At 37.2% G+C, this 23,144-nt stretch overlaps 1 protein-coding gene across 4 annotated transcripts in view; it reads right to left on the minus strand.

Moving 5' to 3' along the window:
- WWC3 (WWC family member 3) overlaps positions 1 to 23,144 on the minus strand; it is a 98,319-nt gene that overhangs the window by 49,746 nt on the left and 25,429 nt on the right. For 2 of the 4 annotated variants that reach the window (XM_018084244.2, XM_018084245.2), the window contains exons 2-5: positions 12,150 to 12,259; positions 7,278 to 7,481; positions 4,141 to 4,217; positions 2,228 to 2,307 (exon numbers count right to left, since the gene is read on the minus strand). In XM_018084244.2, coding sequence (XP_017939733.1) covers positions 2,228 to 2,307; positions 4,141 to 4,217; positions 7,278 to 7,481; positions 12,150 to 12,165 — 377 coding nt within the window. In that variant the 5' untranslated portion in view covers positions 12,166 to 12,259. Of the gene's footprint in view, positions 1 to 2,227; positions 2,308 to 4,140; positions 4,218 to 7,277; positions 7,482 to 12,149; positions 12,260 to 23,144 lie in introns of those variants that run through there. The other 2 variants (XM_025896225.2, XM_025896224.2) reach the window with 1 other exon arrangement.

Raw genomic sequence — 23,144 nt, forward strand, 5'->3', positions numbered from 1 at the left:
GAACAGACTGTGACTGTACCAACAGCAGCAATGGCAGCACTGAAGCACCAAGTTGTCATGCTTGAACTTGTACACTACATGATTAGAGAGACCCACTGATGAATCAGATATACTTTAAAATAATTCCTCTCTTGAATGTCTCTCCTATAACCCCATCCTGTAGCATGGGCAACTTGACTTGGGCTATATCCAAGATTAACATTTGTATTCTTAATCATTTGCAGACTTTACTTCTCAAAAAGTTGCACTACTTTGCTGGACTACCTTAAATGAATTATACTAATTAAAACAATCTTGAGTTTCAAATGGCCTTCAAATACTTTCATCATCCTAGTCAAGTGGTTAGTCCTTTTATAAAACAATTGAACCTATACCCTTAAAATAACCCAAAAACCAGAAGAAGGAAAACAAATAAAGAAAGCAGAAAAGGCAAGGTAATTCTTACTCAAAGAAAATACGAGTAAGAATCTTAAGACAAAACTGCATTTGTTCTGTTATTGCTTACATATCTAGGTCACCATACTGAGACATTGATCATACATAAAATATTACTTAGTATATCGAAACAGCAAATATTTCTGAGTGCTTTATTTTACTAATTTTCAGTTAATATCACACATTAACAATTCCCCTAACTACCTATAAATGCTTCAATAAAAACATAGTTATGCCTGAAAATTATTACATTATATCTGCCAATGAAGAATTTTGGTTGAACAAGTTTTCTTCTCTGAAACTTTTTAAATGCTTTATAAAACAAAGGAGCCTCATAAGCTGATTTAAAAATACAAGCAAACAAAAAAAAACCAAAAACAAAACAAACAAACAAACAAAAAACAAAGACACCAAAAATATGAAGTGCATGGGCTACTCCCTCTTCTTTAAAAGTAAAATCTGAATATCTCCCTTTATATTGTTTTGTTAATGTAGTACCAATCAAAATCAAAGCTAGAAAATAAGCAGTTTAACTGCTCCAGGATCCCTGGAACTTTGTTAGAATTCCTGAAGTGAAAGTGTGAGCCCATGCTTTTTAGCACCAATGCAATAAATCCAAAGCTTCAAAATGTTTCTGCAGATACTGTACTTATGCTGTAAAATGCATTAGACATGCAACAGTTCCAACATTTGCAGGAAGCTCCTGCATTAGGCAGTTCGTTCATATGCATGCTGGAAAAAAGGCCAAGATTTCTAAAGGCACAGCCACATATCCAAGGCAAATCCAAGTGCTGTTCAAGCTCTTGGTCTAGCCCCTGGCCTCGCTGAACAGATCTGCAAGTCACAACAACCTGTGTTTACCTGCCATCTTCTCTATGGCCTGGCAACCTCTCACCCTATCCCAGCAGGAATCCTGCGTATGTGCTACATGTGTAGGTGACTAAGCAGCACACAGATGGAAGTCACTCAGTTCTCATCTGATGTCCTGCTGGAAGAGTGGCAGGGAGAGTGTCACCACACCATTTCACAACCTTTGACACCATTGAACACACAGGAAACAGAGCACGGGCTGCCTAATAGCCCTGGGAGTAGTGGCATATTGGCAGAGTTTCCTTTCCTTGCTAGGAGAAGACAAGGAGTCACGTTTACTTGCAGTCATTTTGCACACATGCAACAAAATCCCAGGTCCCACAGACCACCAGATTTACAGTACAAGCACGAGTCAGCTATACTGTGTAGAATGAGATGGCCTGACCACCAGGTAAAAGGAAGCAGCAGTGTTGTGGTGTACAGTTTTCCCCCCAAGGAGAAGTACTGTGCCCAGCCAGAAAGCCTTGGCACTGCTACAGGAAAACTACTCCACAGTATGGTGCTCTGGGCTGTGCTCCAGGCAGTAGATATTTCCAGAAAACATTTGGAAAATATTTTAAAAATCCAATTCCACTTTGACAATATCTTCAGGAAGAGTTAAAGAACAGGGCCTGTAAAACTGTTCTTGCATGGGAATCCATAAAATCACCACTCCAACCAATTTTGTCCAACATTTCTTCCACCATTTCACATTGCTCTCACCCTGCATCATTATCACAGTAGAAAGTCTGAAGCAAAGCATTTAACTTTTTCTTTTTGGCAACACAGTTCTAAGAAATTAATTCCAAGACAAATTAAAAAAAACCATCAGATAATAATAATAATAATAATAATAATAATAATAATAATAATAAATATAAATAATATAATAATAATAATAATAAATACATTAAAATAATCCTCCCTCAAACTCTTAACTTACTCTTGCAGTGTTTCCACTCCTTTTTCTTTATATTGTAGCTCCTGCTTCATCTGTGCCAACTCCCGTTTTAGCCGAGAAAGCTGAATATAACAAAATAACTTAAAAGTAAGAATATGCAACAGAAACTTCCATAAAAAAATAATTGGGTTTAAATATAAAATTTTAAGTTACTTCAAAAAAGTGATAAGTTTTCTTCCTTTTTTTGCTTTAAAATCTGCATTGAAATAACAGAGGACTTTCTCAAATATCATAAGATCCAATCAAACAGCAGTCACGACATTCAGTTTTTAAAGTATCAATTGCTTCATCTATTCTATCGTGTTTCTATCTCCAGTAGGTTATGTTAACAGCATGTTTCAATCCATAGAACTTTTCTTCTCCCTTCATAGTAGAGACACATCTCAACTGTCTTCAACTCTTTAGTCAACTTTAAAAAAGCCTGAACATTCAATGTTGATAATTTTTCCATCTGGGAAAACAAAATTACTGGCAGCAGAACTGGCCTGTGTGAGGGGCTTCACAGCATCTAGGGTATCCAGGACTGTCAGAGTCCCACCATCCTGTGTAGCCCTCCCCTTCCCCATTTGTTCTTGCCCTTTCCTCAAAACTCATGGTACCAGCCTCTAAAACACTCCTATACCCTCACGAACTCTTTTAAACACTCACAAGCTCACCAAAAGTAAAATGAAAAAATGCACCACTTAACATCACGTACACAAACATTTTATAGTGCATATTTCATTCTATTTCCTGCAATAATTCAATGGCTATGCACACATTTGGTTGAACATATTATCCCATTCACTCATTAGGTCATTTTGTTTTAAGATGCAGGAACAGAGGCAAATAGTCATATAAGTGAAGACCCTGTTTATTTTCTTTAAATAAATAAGAAATAAGGTTTATTTTCTTGTTTAGAATATGCTGATATTTAGAATATGTAAAACAAGTAAACACTAGTCAGCATGTAGTAAGTATATACAGATAGAATAAATGCCTTTGGAGGGTGGTGAATGGGATTTATTTTCAGAGGCATTCATGTGAAAAGTGGTCACTCCAACAAAAATGGAACACTATCCTGTGAAGAGAAGTATTTTTTTATTTATTTTGTGAGCTGAGCGCCTGGCATGCTAAAAACCATTTTATCCCCAAAGAAAAAGAAAGGTACAGTTTTTAAATAGGTTCTAGAGCTTAGTACTATAAACTGCTTTTTATAATTGCTTATGACTGTTAGATCAATTTGCTTGAAGCCAATGTGCAATATTTATCTCTATGCTAAAGCATCATGAGAGAAATTCAAGAAGTCAACTATTTTGCCTTCAGCAAACATGGTACCAAAACCACAATTCCATTTTTTTTTAAAATATATAAGTATGGAACATTTTTATTACCGAACTGCTTACCACTGTCAGAATACTTGAACTTCCCCTCCTCAAAAAGGAGCTCTGGCCAAATCAGCTAAAAAATTCTATTTGGCCAACAGGTCTACTGAATTGTAAAGAGATTTCCAAATAAGTGGCTAAATCTAGAGTTCAGTGTAACCTCACTGAAAATGGGTAAATGGTATGAAGAGAGTGGGATTGAACTCCATTTAATAATGAAAGAATTTCGCTGCAGAGTATTTACTACTTGTGGCTGTCGCACAGAGAAAGCAATTTCTGGAAGCCTGGCTGAGCTTGCCTCTGACATCTGTGACAAAAATGTTTACACTTGTAACATGGAAAAAGCATTACTTTGCAAGTCACTGAAATGCAGTTAATGTAGAGTCCTTTTACAAGAACAACAGGCTCTAATAAAAAAGCAGTTTTTTAATATCATATTTCTAAAAATGCATTCAACTTTCAGTCTCCCTCCCTTCCCCATGCATAATTAATATTTTTACAAAATTAAAAAATTAAAAAAACATTACTCACTCTGTCACGACGGCTGGCTATTTCTGCTTTAATCTGATATGGGTCATACTTGGTATTAGTTGAAAATCCAGAGAATGCTAAACAGATAGAAAACAGCATTTTATTTTTTTTTTTCCAACACTCTTCTTTAATACACTTGTTAAGATGTGGCACTATTTTAATAAACAGTTGCATTAAATTCTTTGAGTTACAAGTCATTAGGCTTTAAAATAATCCTCTGTGCTAAAGTACAACTGAAGATTTCCATTTGGCCCACCTGAAACTTTTTTGTCCTGAACAACAATAATTGCATATAGCAGCACTGCATATTCCTAAAAGCAACTAGCTTTTATGACTGGATGGTAGCATTTACTGATGCAAGGAATTTGTGTAATATTAACAATTGCTAGCTCCTTCCTAGGTATATTGAATTAACAGTATGATAGGGACTAAAGATATAAAAAAAATCCCAATTGTCAGAACAAAATCACATCAGCTAGGAAGAAAAGCTGCCTCCTAAAGCAACAGTGTAGAGAACCAACATACAGATCAAACTCTGGCAAGTGAGCTCTCCACACAGTGTATCTGGAGTCAGGCAATGATTTCAAGCTGTGCCATTACAAGCTAAAGCCTAGACAGATGAAGTAAAGGTCCTAGAGGAGGCTGGGCAAGAGCAACCATGATTTATAGAGTGAGCCACTCAAGGCAGCACTGGCCCACTGAAAAATGCCTGGTATGTGAGTGGATGGGGTTGTGCTGTCAGACCTTCCATCCTTTTGCAGAGCCGAAGGCTGTTGCTTTGAAACCCATATCCGTGTCTGCGCTGCAGTGAACCTTTCGACTCTCGAAAGAATACTGCAACACCAAGGTCATGTCGAGCGTGCAGGAACTTGCCAAAATGAGTAGTCATGCCTGGACTAATTCTCTAAATCCAGGATTTTCTATGGATTTTTTTTTTTTTAAACAGTGCTGATCACAACTGAGTCACAAAACTGCTGCATGGGCACCTCCCTGCCAATCCGCAGCCACTGAGCTCACAACACCTCCCACTCACGAGCGTGCGACACTGAGTCCATGGCAGCACCCACAAGCAAAGTGGAGGAAAACACTTTGTGAAGTTTTAGTTCTTTCAATGCAACAACCTGAAGCAAGTAGTAGTGGAGGCAAGGATATTCGCAATATAAGCACCCAACTTCGGTCATGTAATTGCACTCAAATTAGAAGCCTACTATTTCTGCACAATAAATGGAGAAGCAAGTATCCCACAGTGGAGTGGAGGAGTCAAATTAGGAAAAACAAGTGGAGAAGAAGCCTCTGGGAATCTTGAGTTGACAGCACAATTAATCCCCAAGAGGAAATTTAAAAAAAATAATCTGGCTAAATCGGCCTGCCCCATTTTCTCAAAACAGATGTATATGACCTTAAACCAATATAAAATATATTAACACATCTATAGAAAATTTAAATATTTTTTCACCTCGAAACAAGTGGAAGATTTTATTTAAATGCTCTTACAGAGTCTCATTATCAATTCCAGATATACCTAAAAAACCCAAAGCTATCAGAAGATTGAGAAACATAAGTCAATTGACATAGCATTTCCATTTGTTACAGATAACCTCCAATTTTGTTGTTTTAAGCCATATTTTGTTGTTGCTTCAAGCAACTTGTTTTTCCAAGAGCTTCAAAAATATGAAAAACAGGTTATATTTTTCTAGTATATTTTCATCTTCCAGAGAAGTTTCTTTCTGTATATTCACCTGAAGTAATTCAACAAAATATTCCACAGAACTATTGCAAATGTTTTAAAAACAAAAAGCCCAAGCTCCTAGAAAGGTATTGCAATAAATGTCTATTTTGATTTTATAATCTCAAAAAATACTGACGACACTATTTTATCCTATTCCAAGTCTTTAAACAGTAGGTAAACACACTTTAAACAATAATTTCTTTTTAAAGATTTCTTTCTTAGTAAGAAAAAAATGTTAATACTTCTTAAGATTGAACATAACAGGGAGAAATAAAACTAGTCACAACTGTTCAGTTATGTCACAACTAAATCACAGAACACACGTACTTAAAACTAAACAAATAGATGAGAATCCCAGTTCAACAGTAACAGAATACTTGGTCCAATCCATGTGGGATACTTCAGCCCTAAAAACACAGGATTTTGGCATACATATGAATTACCTTGGATTAATAAATACCAGTGGATCAGTAGCTAAATACTTCTATCCACATGCCTGCTCTAAGTTCCCCTCCACAGTCAGGTTTCTTGAATGTTTTCAGAAAAGGCTAAAGCAGAGTTTTCCATTCTTACCAAGTACTTGTCACTGAACATCAAACCCGCAGTTAAACAATGTCAGCACACACAGCAGCCACTGAAAAGCCACCAGTGCAGTAAAACTCCCCCACATTTCCACGTGGTTGTTGGGTATATCCACTTGACACACTTCTTTGAACTCGAATGTTTGGCTCTCTGGCAAAGACACCTTTTCCTATTGCACCAGCCAACAGCTGTGACAGCAGTGCAACATCTTTAGAATTCAGAAAAATGAAAAGGGCAGGAAATCAAAGCTCTACGACCTACACCACCAATAACATCACAGGCTAACATTCAAGAATGGGTGCATTAAGGAAATATTGCTTCCTACTTTGTGGCCAGAGGTGCCCTTGACCACAATGGTTTGCCCCTAACACCTTATAAAGTTGCTAAACAGACCATGGATCTACAGAAGCTTTCCCCTAAGTTGATGGCTTCCACCCAGTTGGAGGGTAGAACAATCTGTGAGTTTAGGAGTGCAAGTGGGTGGCTGGTCTAGCAACATTCAGTCTTGCCTTCACTGCCTTGCAGAGAGCATCACTACAGCTGGTTCCAAGATGGGTAGAGATGCTAGCTGGGATATATCCCTGTTTAGTGTTACATCCCAGTTTAGTGTTAATATTTTTCCCTGTTAAATGTTAAATCTGTATTCTAATAGAACTAACAGGAAATGAAAGGCCTGAAATAGCAGAGTGAAAGGATAGCACCTCACTTCTGTAGTCAGAATCTTCATTCAGAGAAGAATCCAGTGACAGAAATACTTCACAACATTTCTTACAACACATCTTGTGAGAGGCAGGTGAGTAAAATCAAGAAAAAACTATAAACTCACAGCTGGCATAAGAACGGCTGTCATCCTCACACATTTTGTGCAATTGTTGATATTCTTCTTGGGCTAGTTCAAAACGCTGCTGCTTTATTTGGTAAATCTCTTTCTTGGCATTGAGTGCCTCCTGGGCAACTATTAAATATTCCTTCAGCATGCGTTCTTGCTCCCTTCTCCATTGCTCCCTTGGGTCCTCAATTTGTGTGAGCTCTAAGGAGAAAAAATTAAAAGCATTTAAAAAAAATTTGTAAGATACTTTATGCTACAAAGTACAAATTATTTTGTTCGTGTCCGTTCTGAACTAACATACCTAACACTACAGTGCATAAAATTGCTCCAGCCAGGATGAGAAGAAGAAAGGATGCAGAGTGAAAGAACGGGAAAAGCCTTTTCAAACATAAAAGGCATTTAAATTTGATTCTTTTCTTTACCAACTAGTGCAAACGCAAAGAAAACAGTATTTTGGCTCTAACCTCCCCCCACAGCCAGCTTGAAAATTTTGAGAACTACAAAAAGCCCAGAACCATAAAGGACAGTGAAAGGTATCCCAATGCTTAACCCATAACTCTACAGAGAGCTGGAACTACCTTATCATACTACATATAAGTTTGCAAGTGCAACATCCTGAAAGGTCAGAGACTGTCTCTGCATACTTAAAAAGAATAAGGTAATTCAACAGAAAAGTCAGCATTTTAATCTCGAATCCATAAAGCATTTAAATCGCTTCTATTTTTGTTTTAAGAAACAGCAGTCTCATGTTTTCACTTTCCAGGGTTTAGAACAGTTTATATTCAAACACAAATCAAAGTTTCCACCACAAAATCTTTCCCATACATATATTGATTTTCAAAGTTACTGCAAAACAATCTCTTTGCAGCTGCAAAGGCATTTGAGGAGGACACATGCACTAAAATCCTAAAAAATTATTGGTTCATTTGTTTTCTTTTTGTGAACTAACAAAAAATGTTTTACATGAGGATGTCCATGTAAAGTCTCATCTTTAAGTGTAAGGTTAATTTCTGGTGATTGAAGCTCTACCAGTAAGAAGTTGATGCAGACACAATGCCAGTTTTCAAAGTAATGGCAGAACCTGCAGCACAGTGAGGAGGTAAGCACCTAGCAGTTTCTTCCAAATTTGGTTTCTGATGAGAGATGAAAGTCAGTTATGTTTTGCATTAATCATGAGTACATAATTCAGTAGACTGGTGTCAGTGATGAAATACAAAACTATAAAAGACTGAGTCCAACAAATTAAGAATTCCACTGGTGTCGGGTCATGTTAGCAACTCTACCATTTGAGAGCCATGTGAAAAGTGTATAAACAAAACCAGAAAGCTCAAAGAGCAGTACTTCCAACAGATTTGCAGATTATTTCCCTAAATAATTTTTTCTCTTAACAGTTGTCCCCCTTCTCTCCCTGCAACTCCTCACATTGAAACAGTATAAAGATTTTCCCCATCGTTCTGGAACTTCTTCCCACATCCCTGGGATCCTTGATTCCCAGCAGCACCTTCTGGCTCCCATGACCCCAAACTATCTCTGCAGCCAAGGACAGGATGTGCTCCGACTTGTTCAGTTACCATAAATCCTTCTCTACATGGAGGGCAAGCAGAAGAAAACAGAGTTCAGATGGCTGCCCGTCCTTCACTGACGGCATGTCAATTTGCAGTGCTATCTCACCTGTCCATAAGTACTCCTGAAATCTGTGCAAATTTAATATTCCTAAAACTGCTAATCCCTTATGGAAATTAATAAATCTTTATAAGACAGAGAAGCTGGATCCTAGTAAGCGTTTCTTTTTGAATAGGAAATTATTAGTCCTAACCTCAGTAAACAGTTAAGGCCAGGATGTTATGTTCTATCACATAACATCTTGGCCTTGGTTGTTTACTGAGATTATTATTTATCCTTTACTTCAGGGCACTGCACCTCTTATAGAATTATTTCAGAAGCCTTCTGAAAACCTGGTAGCATTCTTCTGAGACAGAAAACTTCTTTAGTACAGTAGTGACGTTTTCTTCTGTTTTATGAAACTTTGCCCTGGATTTCTAAATAAGTTTGCCACATAACAACAACATTAAAGTTACACTGTTATGATAAAATTAACTTCCTTCATTTCTTTATAACCAATTAAAAAACCCAAAACACTATAGTAACTCAAGAACAGCCCCAGACAAATGCAGAGAATATATTACTCCCTCACTAGGGAATGTTCAAGTGCTTAAAGGAGACTTCAAAGGCTTCCAAGATTCTGAGGAGGAGGGAAAGGAATTCTGTGGCTGGCAGCCGCCAAGGTTTTTAAGCAATGGTTGGACAAAAGCCAAGAGCAGCTTAGTAAGGGTGTCAACAAAGTACTGAATTTACAGAACAAGATGGAGATCAGGATTGGAAGCACCATTGAGATTTACAGAAGATTCCTCTGTTCCTGTTTTTTTTCAATATAAATGGAAAGCTATTGCCTAGAAATCTTTTCCTTGCTTCCTGGGTAAACAAACATCGCAAGAGGCTTAGAAAAATCAGATGTATTGCTGTTTTCTTTTAGAAGGTGCAAGGGCAAAAAGCTTGTGAGAGTGCACAAAGCATGAGAGGTCCCTGGTAAGCATAACTGTAGAAAGACTCTGAATTATCCCTTGCACTTTCTCACAGTATTTCTTGGAACCAAAGCACTTCTAAACTGTTTTGTCAATTAACACAGAACTCCAATGCTCTGTAAAGCATTGAACCCAGTCAGACACAAAAGGCAGCCTAAATGTTTTCACGTGAAGCTGCCATTCCAAGTGTTTTAGACATACTCATTTCAGAAAAACATTTCTTTAGCTCCTACACTATCTCTGCCACTTGCCTGACACAATCTCATGATGCACTCATTAGTTCTCACTTCTACAAAGGAAGTTAATGTAGTCTTTTGATTGCTCCCTTTGTTGTCCACAGTTTAAAAACTGGATCGAGTATCCTATTAGTTTTGAATAATGATTATCCAGCTATAATATTGAGTCTGTCTTCCCTCTTAATATAATTCTTACTGGTATATGCAAGCACTGTATTAGCCTAAGGGTGACAAACCCATTTTGCTGTGACGTTTGAATCACCATTTAGGATAATATCTGTGGGCTGCAAGTAATTAGTTATCAGGAAAGAGACTAATTTTGCAACCTTGTTAATTGCTGAATGATTCCTTTTACTCAGTTCAGTACTGGCCCTATGAAGTTTCTATCCCTCTGTTCATACATCAATTTTGTTTCATGCCTAATATGATTAGCTTTACTTTCTGAGACCCATTAATATTAATCTTTTCTTTCTGCGTCTACCCATTGAGCATTTGGGAACTCAGTTTCTCTCTGCAAAGACTCTTTTCTACAATTTTTGCTCTCAATTGCACAGAAAAAAAGGCAAGCCAGATCTGACATGCCTACAGTGATTAATATCTTTTCTGTAAGTTCAAACTTCATGTCTGTGGTAAAGTTAGTAATAACAAATCTGAAAAGCAAAAGGGAGTGATTTCTTTTGCATATGACAGTGATTGTTATTGCTATAAAAGATGCCAATAAGCATTCATGTTCTACAGGGATTCATGTTCTCCTAAAACCTTTTACAATTAAAAAAAAAAAAGAGTTGCCAATACTCTCTTTTTCTTTTTTTTAAAATATGTGCATTCACACACATTTACATACATTGGTGCAAGTGCACTCCATGACTTTACTCCAATGCAATCCTCACTTTTTACTAAACTTCAACATTACTAAAGTTACCATGACAGCAACTCTTAAACTACTGCTTCTTTTAAGTACAGTTATTGTAAGAATTACCCAACAATCTGTATTTATTGTCTTTGAATTGTCTTGGTTATCTATCCTTGTGATTAGTGTATTAACAGTTCTTTAAAGTTTGTAATTTAATTAGTGATCTTTGTTAAATTTCACAACAAATAAGTACCTGTGTGGGTCAAAAAATACCATGGAAACATTTATTATTATGTTGTTTGGGCTTTTTAAAATAAGTGAATGTGAAACCACAACAGACAAGTCATTCCAATAATGGCTGGAAGCCCAAAACTATTTCTACACTTTTATTTTTTAGTTGACTAGATTTCAAGTAGATAGTATTGAAGTGGGTTTTGTAGATTATACTATTTACTACTGCTGTGATAGCCCATATAAATACTTGCTTCTTTACTCACTCCTCACCAACTGCCAATTCCGACAATATTGAAGGCATTCACTCACTAGTGATAAGAAGCTTAATGATAGCAGCACAACAGAAACAGCAGCAGTAGTACAAAGCTATAAAGATAAGACATTTTCTTAAAAGTAGAACTGGCAAACATGCCAGACAGTGGTGATACAAAGCTCAGCAACAGCCCAAAAGGGAAAATGTTAGAAGTTAGTTTCCAAAAGGGACATCTGTTGTCTTTTTTATAGCACTTTGTACTGCATTAAAGCACAAAACAAGCACTGCTTAAGCGAGGATGAGATTACTGTATTTCATGACGCTTCTGATTAAAAATGAGCACATTTCTCTCAGAATACATTTTGCTTTTCAATACAGAAGAGTGAACTACGGGTGACTGAAAAACAGGAAAAATCTTTGTAACTGACATATGACAAAAAGCAACAACAAAATTATTGATACTTCACAGTATGACACAGCAAAACAGAAGTTTTATACACTATAACCCAATCATAGTTTGTAAAATTCTTTAGAAATGGAAGAAGCATTGTGCCCCATGTGAAAGATGAGAAAACAGATTCTGCAAGAAATTACTTGCACGTATTTTCTCACTGTAGCATGAGGTGCATAAATGGTATTGGAAACAAAGTTAGTGCCATGAGTTAACATCAGCTTGCTAGTATTCCTCAAAATAATCATGCATCTACTCACGATTTATGTGGTCCATATAATAAACTCCAATCTGTTGATCGTAAACAGTTTCCCATCCTAAAGGAAGCTCATCACCGACACAGTCAGCAAATGTCAATGGCTTTGTAATCCTGTAAAAACAAAAATAACACGAATAAATATAAAAGGTGCAGAGTTTACAATGCAATGAATGTTATTATATGTTTTGAAGATACCTCCACCATTTGATTACGAACTAGTTATGCTGCTTAGGAATGTGCTGATAATTACAATCATACAGTTTCAAAATAAAATTTCATTTAAATATGCTGACAGATACTCCCCAAACAGGTAAAACTAGCTTCTCCCCTCAAGTTTCCATGTATAACAATTTAATTACAATGGCATGCAGTCCTGCCAGTTTTTCTCCCATACCGCAAAGAACACAATTGTGAAGCTGGAGTTCACCCCTGCTAAAACTACTAGAACCTTTATAGGTTTTAACTTCTGTAAGGTGAAAAAGCAGGACAATTGCTTGTCCTGAAAAAATAACATAAAAGTTAAGACAGCACTATATAACAGATTTCCACTTTTTGTTTACATATTTTCAACTACTAATTATATTCTTGTGGTCCAGACACATCCAAATTACTTCCTTTCCCTCAAAAAGAAGAGACAAACAAATGTCTGAAGAATTCTGAAGCAATTAGAGTAGAAGTAGTAATTAATATGTAACAGCATTGCTATCTAGCAGCTTAAAATGTCACATCTCTGGATAGGTAAACTCTTCCTAGACCAGTGGATAACAGAAAACCAAAACAGCATGTCAGTGTTGACAGGAATGTTTAAAATATTGGATTCCAAATTCTACAGAAAGACTTTAAATCGACACTGCTCTAGAACATCAAGGTATATAAAAAACTAGGAAGAACAAATAATCCAAATAAAAAAGCCTTTGCATTCAGTCTAATCATGCCTATTTCCAAAATCATTTTAATCTTTACTTAACCCCTAAGATAATGTTTTCCTTTACTTGTACAGTAATTTCAATGATACATGGGATACAGATCCAACGTCTTCCTCACGTATTTGTTGAGGCATTTCTAACATCTAGAATGATAACTTTGCAAACCTTAAATACATTCATTAATTTCAGGACAGTTTAGCACAACCTATGACATAACACTGTTATTCATAATTCCAGCAGTATGGTATAATACCCAACTCAGGTTTACTGACACCAGACTTGAACTGTGCTTACAAATATGTTGCGGAATAGAGAGGGACAGGTATTTGCACTTCGTCTGATAACACTGATATAAAACAGTAACTTTGAATTAAAACATGTCTGTCTTTGAACTTAGAATTCCTTCCCCAAAACAAAACCAACCCAATTCAGTGATAAAGCCTTCAAATGATGGAAATACCATGGAAGCTACATTCCAGCTATTCCAATGGTGCAGTAAGCACACTATTCAACCACTAACAAAAGCACAAAACTTTGCACACAGCAAACAGAAAAACTGTGTTTACCTGCCTCCTAAAACTAGTAGTACATTACATAAGTATTCTTACAGTGCTCAAAATTAACTGTAGTAAAATAATAAAAGTGTCCTCACTAGTTTCAATGTAATGTTTGAACAGCTTTGCACAACAGTACAAAGATCACATTCTGTGGATTCTCCAACATGTATAAACATTCAGTAAGACGAAGATGTACACAAACTTGTACACAACCTTGTACACAACCTTGTACACAACCTTGTACACAAACTTGTACACAAACTTGTACACAAACTTGTGCGCCACTTTTTAAAGTAAAAGTTTTCTGTTACCGCCAAATACGTAGTTCACATCACGTAATCAAACAAATCCAAAGCTGCTGCATTCAAGAAAGAAAATGTTACTGTGAACTGACATATGCACTCTCTCAGTAATTCATCTAGCAGTCAGGCAGACCAAATATTGCCAAAATACTTCTGATCTCCCTGGAATTCAGTCAAATATTAAAAATACAACATGTGGCATTTTTTCTTAAACTCCCATGGTCTTATTCTGAAGACATCATGTTTACAATTTCTCAAAGTAGTCTAGACATTGGCTCCTAAATTACTGCACTATAGACAAGATTTTCTTTGGAATGAGTTATGAGATTTGCTTGCCTGTTATACAAACATACCCTCAACCCTTTATTCATAAATAAAACCTGCACATGATACTCTAACCTTTCACACAACAAGAACTTTAATTCAATGCTCTCCGTGATCACACCAGGGCTCAGACTTCCAGGACAAGGACAATGTTCGCTTTTGGGAAAAGGGAGACTGAAGAAAACCAATGCATCTGGTCTAACTGGTTTTCATTCCAATGATATAAAGCATGTGTGAACAGTTTAATTAATGGTTTTGAAGGAAAAATTTTAAGAAAAACATCCTTACACATAAAAAGCTATCTTCCAGATATTCAGGCCATCATTAAGTTGATGTTGCTCATTTTAAACTATAATCAAAAGTTGCTCAAAGTTGGATTCCTGACAAAGCATAACGTCGCATTGATTCTCAGTTCAGTCACATTTATACCCATGTAGCTGAACCTTCATTCAATTAACCCAGGTCAAAATATTAAACTAAGAACTGGAAGTTTCTCCCTGTGTTTTGTACTTTAACTAAGAACTGAAAAAATACCTTTCTGGTTTAAGCAGCACAACTCTGAGTACAAGATTAGTTTTTTAAAGTTAGGGAAACTAAGAGTTTTCAGAACAACAAAGACAAAATGGAACAGATGCAGATATGTATATTGGAGGTCAGCCACAAATGACAGCAGTAGACTGCTGAAATTAAGTATCTTCTGGAAATACTGCTTTACCCTCTGGATTTGTTCTTAATTAGCTTAAGCACTATAAAATAGATCAGATCTTTTTTGCTTCTATATAAAGAATTGTACAAGGTACAAGTACATCTGTTAAAACATTTCAAAGTATGAAAGACAAAAAACTTTTCAAAGTATTATAAAGACAAAGACAGAACAAAAATACTGCCATCTTTAATTAAACAAAAAACAGGGCTGCCCAGATCTGTGCTATTCACAGTATAGTAGTAAAGAATAACAGCTAGCAGTAAAGAACAACTAAGTCATTTCTCTGTGATCATAGTAGTAAACAATAGCTAAGGCATTCCCCCTTAATCATCTCCTGTTCTACCCACAACTGGTACACACTAATAAGAAGGTTCTGAACTTTCAGTTGAAGACTCAGAAATTCTCTGGGATCAGTTTACAACATTAACTGGTTGTGGCCACTGAAGCTACAGGGCAGGGACGAGTGACAGTTGTCCATGGGGGCCAATTCTGGATAGATCAAAGAACCAACCATAACTTCAAATTAACTGACTTCCTGGTTCTTCATCAACTCAAAAGGTTTATCCTTTCCAAAAGTAATGATGCTCTTCAGTCCTTAGACACCTAACCTTTGGTGACCTTGAAACCCTTCAGAAGCAAACACAGAATCACGTAAGAAAGTTTCCATAACACAAATCCTTCATATCTACCCAAGACACAAAAATCTTTGAGCAACGTCAAGCACCTTGGATCTGTCACTTCTAAGTCTGCCCAAATTACATGTTTTTGTTAAATAGAAGTATAAGTCCGGTATTTGTATGCAGTAAAACAGACACATCTAAAACCCCAAGTTTTAACAACATTTTCTCTGCATCAATTACCAGGCTAAACAGTTAGAATACAGAAATTAAACTGCAAAATAAAACCAAACATGTGACTAAACTAAGAGATGTTTTTCCTCCTCTTTGCATACATTTTCATATCTTTAGCCACTACCATATGCAGAAGGATTCCAGAATACAGTACTACAGCTTTCTGAATGTGCAGCAGCAACAAGTATTTCTTGAATGCATCAGTTCATGGCAGGGACTGGGTGGGAAGAAGAAAAGAAAGTAAAAGACAATGGCTAAATACTATTTTGGATAAATTACTGCAAAAGTACTCTCAGCTTTAGATACTTTGTTAAGAGGATCTAATTTCAACCCCCTCAGAAAAACACAGAAAACCCTAACCTTTAAAGGAACACTCCTGAGTTCAAAGAAAAAGCACACTTCAAATCTCCAAAACACAGTCTGATGGATAGAGCAGGGCAGCAACTTCATTCTCATAGACACTCAAAACCAGAACCAGACCACTAAATACACAAGGCTTCAGAAAATATTAGATAAGATTCTCAGTCTTCCCATGGCCCTGATGCCACATCAGAGGGCCCTTGCTGCCTGAAATCCCTAAGCCTAATTGAGTAAAACTTCCCCTGGGAGGAACTAAATTAAGACAAACAGAGCCTGTTTTTCCAAGATCTTGAACAGGAAATCGAAAAGGTGTTTCCAAAGTAGAAACACTGTTGCAAACTAGCTGCCATCTCTCAGAAAATGCCTAGATACCTAAATTACATCCAGGGCCACCCTATTTTACAAAGTGGGCCTGGATTAAGAGGAAAGCACTAACCATGAGGGCTAATTATGAAAAAGAACCACAAAGTTCTGAAGAAAAGCCACCATCTATAGGGGTGACAGAGGGAAGGATGCAAGTACAGCAGCTGACGACAATGCTTTTATTTTTGTTTCTCATTTTAGTCAGATCCAACAGAAGAAGCAGACAATGTCTAATAAAATTTGATACTCCTCAACAGAAAACTAGGAGTAACAATGTCTTAAATCTGGTCTCAGTCTGAATTGCCATCTAATGGGATAGAAGATTTTGCCTGCGAAATGTAGACTATAAACTCGGAAACTGTATTAATTCACATTACAGCTCTGAAGAATACCAAGCAATTTAAAAAAAAATAACAGAACAACTAGAAAAGAATTAGCAATCTGATAAATCTAGCAACAGTTTATCCAAGGAAAGTATTACACTGAGTATACTACTGAAGTGTCAAAAGGTAAGAGAGAAGGCAAAATGAGAAAATGTGCACACACTTTGAAGCTTTCAGGCAGACATTTTTTTTCTTACCTCCTTTCAAACATGAAGTTAAGCTACAGCCACTGTTATAAAATTTAATTATCCTGAATTGAGCAGTAATGGAAGATGATTTTTTTGTTGTTTCATAGACACCAGCAAGAAGAGTTGTTTACACCAAAGGGAAGAATGGGGGGCTTATTATTATTTTGTTTTCAGAAGTCACACTGCTGTCCTGGAGGCACTTCATAGACATCCTCCTCCACCACCATAGCTCGGGTCTGGGCAGACCAACCCAGCTGAGCCATGGCTCCCCAGCAGACTCCTCCAAGCAGGCTCCCCTGGAAGGAGCACTCCCCTCCTCAACAGCCCCTGCCTCCCACCCCACCGGGCAGGGAGGGACCTGTCAGGCACTCGCTGCTGCCTGGCTGCTGAGCAGGAGCTTCCTCCACAATTCAGAAACAGGCACACACCATTCAGACCCTGCAGCCTCACCTTGAGGCAGCACATGCCAGTCAGGCTCAGGTTGTTTGCAGCAAGTGCCACCATGAAATCCAGATCCCCTGTTACAGCACTCTGGAGTACACCATGGTTTTCCTCCCTGTTTGTCCTCCATCACAGATTCAGCTCTCCACAAGCAGCCAAGTCACAAAAATGGACTGGATTTTGGCAAATGACATACTAAGTGCTTAGTCAAAAGTACAACAAAGGTCATCAAACTATATGCATCTTTCCAAGGTAAAAATTCCTTATAACCTGCTTCTTAATCCAAATTACACATATGTATCTTCATTTTACTGCATAATTTAACCTCAAATTCTTAACTTACTGAGTGTCTACTCAATCCCTCATTAAAATAAATCCACAATACAGATGGTTGGACAGAAACTTACACAAATGAGATGCTATGCTCAGGACAAAAGGACTTAAAAAGGTAACTTGTATTCAGAGTCATCACTGGGAGGCATTTCCCTTGGAAAAAAAAACATACCCTACAGCAAGGAAATAACAGCACAAGCTCTTCTAAAGGTCACTTAAAATTCTGTCTTTTTAAGACCACACTGTATTTTGCAGCTGTTTTCATTATTTCTTTTTTTCAAGAACTGCAAATAAGTAGATGAAGGAGTGCTAATAGTGTCCAATCAGTTTATTTGCTTCAATTATTTTGACAATAACATAAGCCAGCACAGCACACATCATCATGCAAAACAGAAGCCACAGGATGGAATTAGGCAGCCATTTGTATAGTAATGAATCAACATCTTCAAATGTGAGAAAAATGTCTGATCACTATTAAACCTTTTTTTTTAATTTAAACTCCAAACAATTAGATTTTGTGATGTAAAATGTATGTGAAGCCACATGTACAAGTAAGAGAGAACCTATCCAATTTGTTGACTTGGAAGAAGTAAAAGCACTCGGTATTGCCTACAAACACCTCTAAGAAATGTATCCCCTTACCTATCGCTACTCTAGAAACAATAAATATTTACTAACAAGCAAAAACAGATAAATAATATACTTTTGTTTTTATCCTTTATCATACTCCCCAAAAACAAAACAACTAAGAAATATTGGCTTAGTGTGTTGAAACATAAAATAAAATGCTATGGTCAACTGCAGCTCTCGCATAACTTGTCTGGTTGCTCAGGAACTGCTGAAACAGTTCCACACAAGCAGACAAGTCTTCCAAGCAGCTATCCATTTCTTAACAGCAGCTATGGTCCATATCCAAATTCAGAACACAAATATTATAGGAAATTCTTGCTGAAAATATACCCACATTTTATGTACACAACCCAAATTCCCCTTCAAAAATCACAGTCGGGTTATAAGTCAGTGCTTTTAAGAAAACTGAATTTGTTTTTGCAATTTATTATTTTTTAAGAGAAGATAAACAATTAAAAATGGGGCAGAGAGGTTAAGTAAGACTCTCCATGAACACTTTAAAACATAGTTTGTGTGTGCACAGATAGCCCGAAGTGACAGGCCACTGTACAAAGCCACTAGCCAAAAGCTAAGATTAGCAATAGGCCAGACACAATTGCTGGAGGGACTTGCTGAAGAAAGGCACCCTGGACAGCAGGCAACTTGACATCTAAAGTAGAAAACAGACAAAATTACATATGGCAGCTGGGAATAAGCCACAACAGGACAGCAGGGATACGTGACAGATAAGACAGTTGAGGAGAAATTAGGAGACTACAGTTACACCCAACTGATTTCAAATTGCACCTTCATATTGAATATGCTCTTAGCTAGAAACCATAACACGCAAAACATTTATGACTCTTCTTTTGCCAATCCTAATAAAGCTCCCTTTGCTACTCAAAATCTCTAAATATTTACAAGATTTTCTCGAAGACTTGCATAACAGGAGAGCCTTAAAAAATAAAAAACTAAAACCAAATGGATAAGAATCAAAAGCCTAAACTACAACAGGAAGAAAATTTAACAGAGAATTTCAAAATTTGAGAAGGAAGCTGAATTCTTCCACCTACGTAAGAAGCCAAAGATGCCACTACACCTGTCCAGGCACAGCACAGCTTTAGAGCAGGCAAGTAAGCACAGAATCATAGACTATGCTGAGTTGGAAGGGACCCACAAGGATCATCGAGTCCAACTCATGGCCCTACACAGTATCATCCCCAAAGAGACTGTACATATGCTTGTGCATAAGCATATGCATATATACACACACACACAAAATTGTTCACTTCTGACTGTTGGTCACAACTTCCATATGCAACTATCAGATGAGGAGGAAACACCTGCACTTTGCTTATGGAAGTCATCTGAGCAAGGGTGAAAAAGTGCACCTGCAAGAGCCTACCAGCAAGTTCTTAATAATAAGCCCTTTGCACATGAACTAATGGGAGGAATTCAAAGCAGAAAGGAAATGCAGCAGACAGGAAAAGGGAGGTCCTCAGCAGACAAGGAGGAACAAAAATGTGACATAAAAGTCCAAATTCAAGTCCATGAAGTTCCATGTGTTAGAAGAATAGGAGGCATCAAAAGAAGCTTTACATCTCAGTAAGAAGTAACTAAAATGGTCTTACATGGTGCAAGACACTACCATGCAGTGGAATACTTCCTGAGGACTCTTGCAGGATCACTTAAAGTTTATATCAAAAGAGACTAGCACATCCTAACTATTACATTGCCTCTTTCATTTCTAGTTTATTAAGATGTGTGGGCTATCACTGCTCACTACAGCAGTACAGAAGCAAAAGGGTAAAGTTCTTCAAAACTGTCTGCCCATCTACTATGTTCTCTCGCTAACCTCATATGTCCTACATCCAGAAACATTACGCCAGAATTAACTGACTACCTTGTTATCCTTAAGTCTGACTAACCATTTCTTTGACATTTTGAAGTCTATGTGATTACAGAAGAGGTTTTTGTACAACATTTGAACAGCCACTGGTAATGTACGGTTACCTCTGCACTGCTGAAGGCGTTCCCCTCCCTTAAATTCATCATTCTTCTTTACCAGTTAGCCAGATTGGAAATAATTAAATATACATACATATGTGTGTGTGTGCACACATATATATATATACACACACGCAATTGATTTGTCCACACATACGATTAACTGATTTGTCCAAATACCATTCAAGTGTCAACTGACAGTTTAACTTAAACATTCTTCAATAGAGAAAGCATTGTGAAACACTTTTATGAACACTTCAAACCACTTTAGAAAAGTCTCAGTCAGCAAAACAGAGAATCTTACATTAACTGGTAATCTTTGGGTCAAATAGAAAGGCAAGTAGTTGAAGATGCACAGAGGTTAGCACCAGAATCTTGAGGTATACATGCAATTACATCCTGCTGCAGTCCACAATTGCCTATTAACAGAAGAAAATCCTCCTCATACACTAAGAAGGTCCATCATTCTATAAAACTTGCCAACAAACATGATGCTAAAGGGATTTTTTATATCTGTAGTTTGAGAGAAACAATGTTTTAGAACAGGCTACAGCTCGTGTTCCCCTAGAGGTAAACTGCAGTTTAATGAGATCAGAAACAGACATCTGTTATGTCTATGTGCACAAACAAGCCCAGCACTACTATCGGTGAAAAATTAATTAATCTGATGTTTTAAAATATTTTAAGCCCCAATCCTCCAAAAACTTACTATACTTGCAATAAATTAAATTTCACTGAAATTAATTTCCTGAAACTATTTTCACTGATAAGTATCATTCAGTGATATTAGTAAAAGAGAAAATTCACATTAAAAGTTACCAGAAACCATTTCTAGAGAAATGAAGCAAAAAGTGACAAACAATGGGAGGAAAAAGTAAATGCAACTGGACTGAGTATAAAACAATGGTTGGAAAAATATATATTCAAGAGACTATTCTTTTCAAGCCTTGGAACAAAGTGATGTGTAGATAAGTGCCAAAAGAATATGCATACCATGACTTCACATACATCCTATTCAAAACAAATTGTGAGGTACAACAGTAAATATAGGCCTCACACCCAGAAAAGTCTACACTGTCAGCTAATACTAAAAATTCAAGACAAGAGTTTCTCATTTGACCTTTCAGAACAGCTTTGCTCCTTCTCCTCTTCCAACCCACTTTAAAATAGTGTTATACTCATCTTGTATTTTTTCTAAAAGTACCACATATGGCACTTCTCAAACACATTCAAGTATCACATTCCTAGAAGTTTTATGGATTCTTGTACCATTTCTATGTAATGTCTTCTAACAGGCTACTGTGCTATCACACACTGACTCTGCCCATAGAGAGAGAAATTTTGCCTTGTAAAAGGCCTCAGCTGTGGCTCCAAGCCCCCCTCAGTGGAGTGGGTGCCCAAGGACATGGAGGGAAACCTGCAACCAGGGGGCATTACACTGCACTCCAGCAGCTCCCTGCCCAAACTATGCTGCAGATCTGTAAGGAAGGCTTTCCAGACTGCTTCTTTTAAAGTTTCTGAACTGCATTAATAAAGCAATAGGATACACAGGAGTGAAAGAGTGCAACTAATGTCACACACACACAGGATCCAAGGGCACCGTTTCAATCACTTGCCTGAAGAGTTACTAAGCTTGACTTAGCACTAAGCAACTGAAGTGGAAATATGTTGACAGGATCTTTGATGCTTTTGGTTTCAGAGTCCATTTCTTGCAAGCAGTGATCTATGGTAGTCACCTCATTATTTAAGGTTTTTCCACTCTTCCAGGAGTAACAGACCCTTAGTCAAGCACATATGGATGCATGTTTCAGCTGCCTAGAACTGGTGATGGACAAGCCATTAGTGACTATTGTATACATTAGCACACATGTATAGACATCCTCCATCTACCCATTCATTGTGAAGCTCCATATTTTAAATGGTATTACAAAAACAGGTAATGGTTACCTACAAGGTATTAAAAGTGTTCTAAAAATAAACCCATTAAAGAAAACCATGCTTAAAATGTGTCTAATTTTCCAAACACATCAGGAGAGCTAACAAAAGAAATTTTATCTCCCTGAAATCTTTGCTGCTTTTATACCAATGGAGCAAGAAACCCCCTGCAAAGTAAAATAATGTCTTTAAGCCAAATAACTACCTAAGGGAAAAAGCATTGGTTCTGCAATGATTTGCAGCCTTTATATATTTTCTTTTCCACAGCTGACATGCTAATTTATATAATTTCTAAACTTTTGATTCTCAGTATTCTCAATCTACCAGTCACAAACAGAAGTTCATGTTATCTACAAATACATAATCACAGAATCACACAGAAGCATAGATTATGCCGAGTTGTTAAGGGACCCACAAGGAACATCCAGTCCAACTCCTGGCCCTCCACAGGACTATCCCCAAGAGTCACACCATGTTGCCCAAGAGTATCATCCAAATGCTTCCTGAGCTCTGTCAGGCTTGGTGCTGTGACCACTTCCCTGGGGAGCCTGTTCCACTACCCAACCATCCTCCTTTTTCTAAAGGTTCTGAACCTCCCCTCACACAACTTCAGGCCATTCCCTCAGGTCACTGGTCACCACAGAGAAGAGATCAGTGCCTGCCCCTCCTCTTCCCCTCACAAGGAAGTTGTAGACTGTGACGAGTAGACTG

Source organism: Manacus vitellinus, unplaced genomic scaffold (genome assembly GCF_001715985.3).
Source record: "Manacus vitellinus isolate BGI_N305 unplaced genomic scaffold, ASM171598v3 scaffold_7_pilon, whole genome shotgun sequence".
Classification (NCBI taxonomy): domain Eukaryota; kingdom Metazoa; phylum Chordata; class Aves; order Passeriformes; family Pipridae; genus Manacus; species Manacus vitellinus.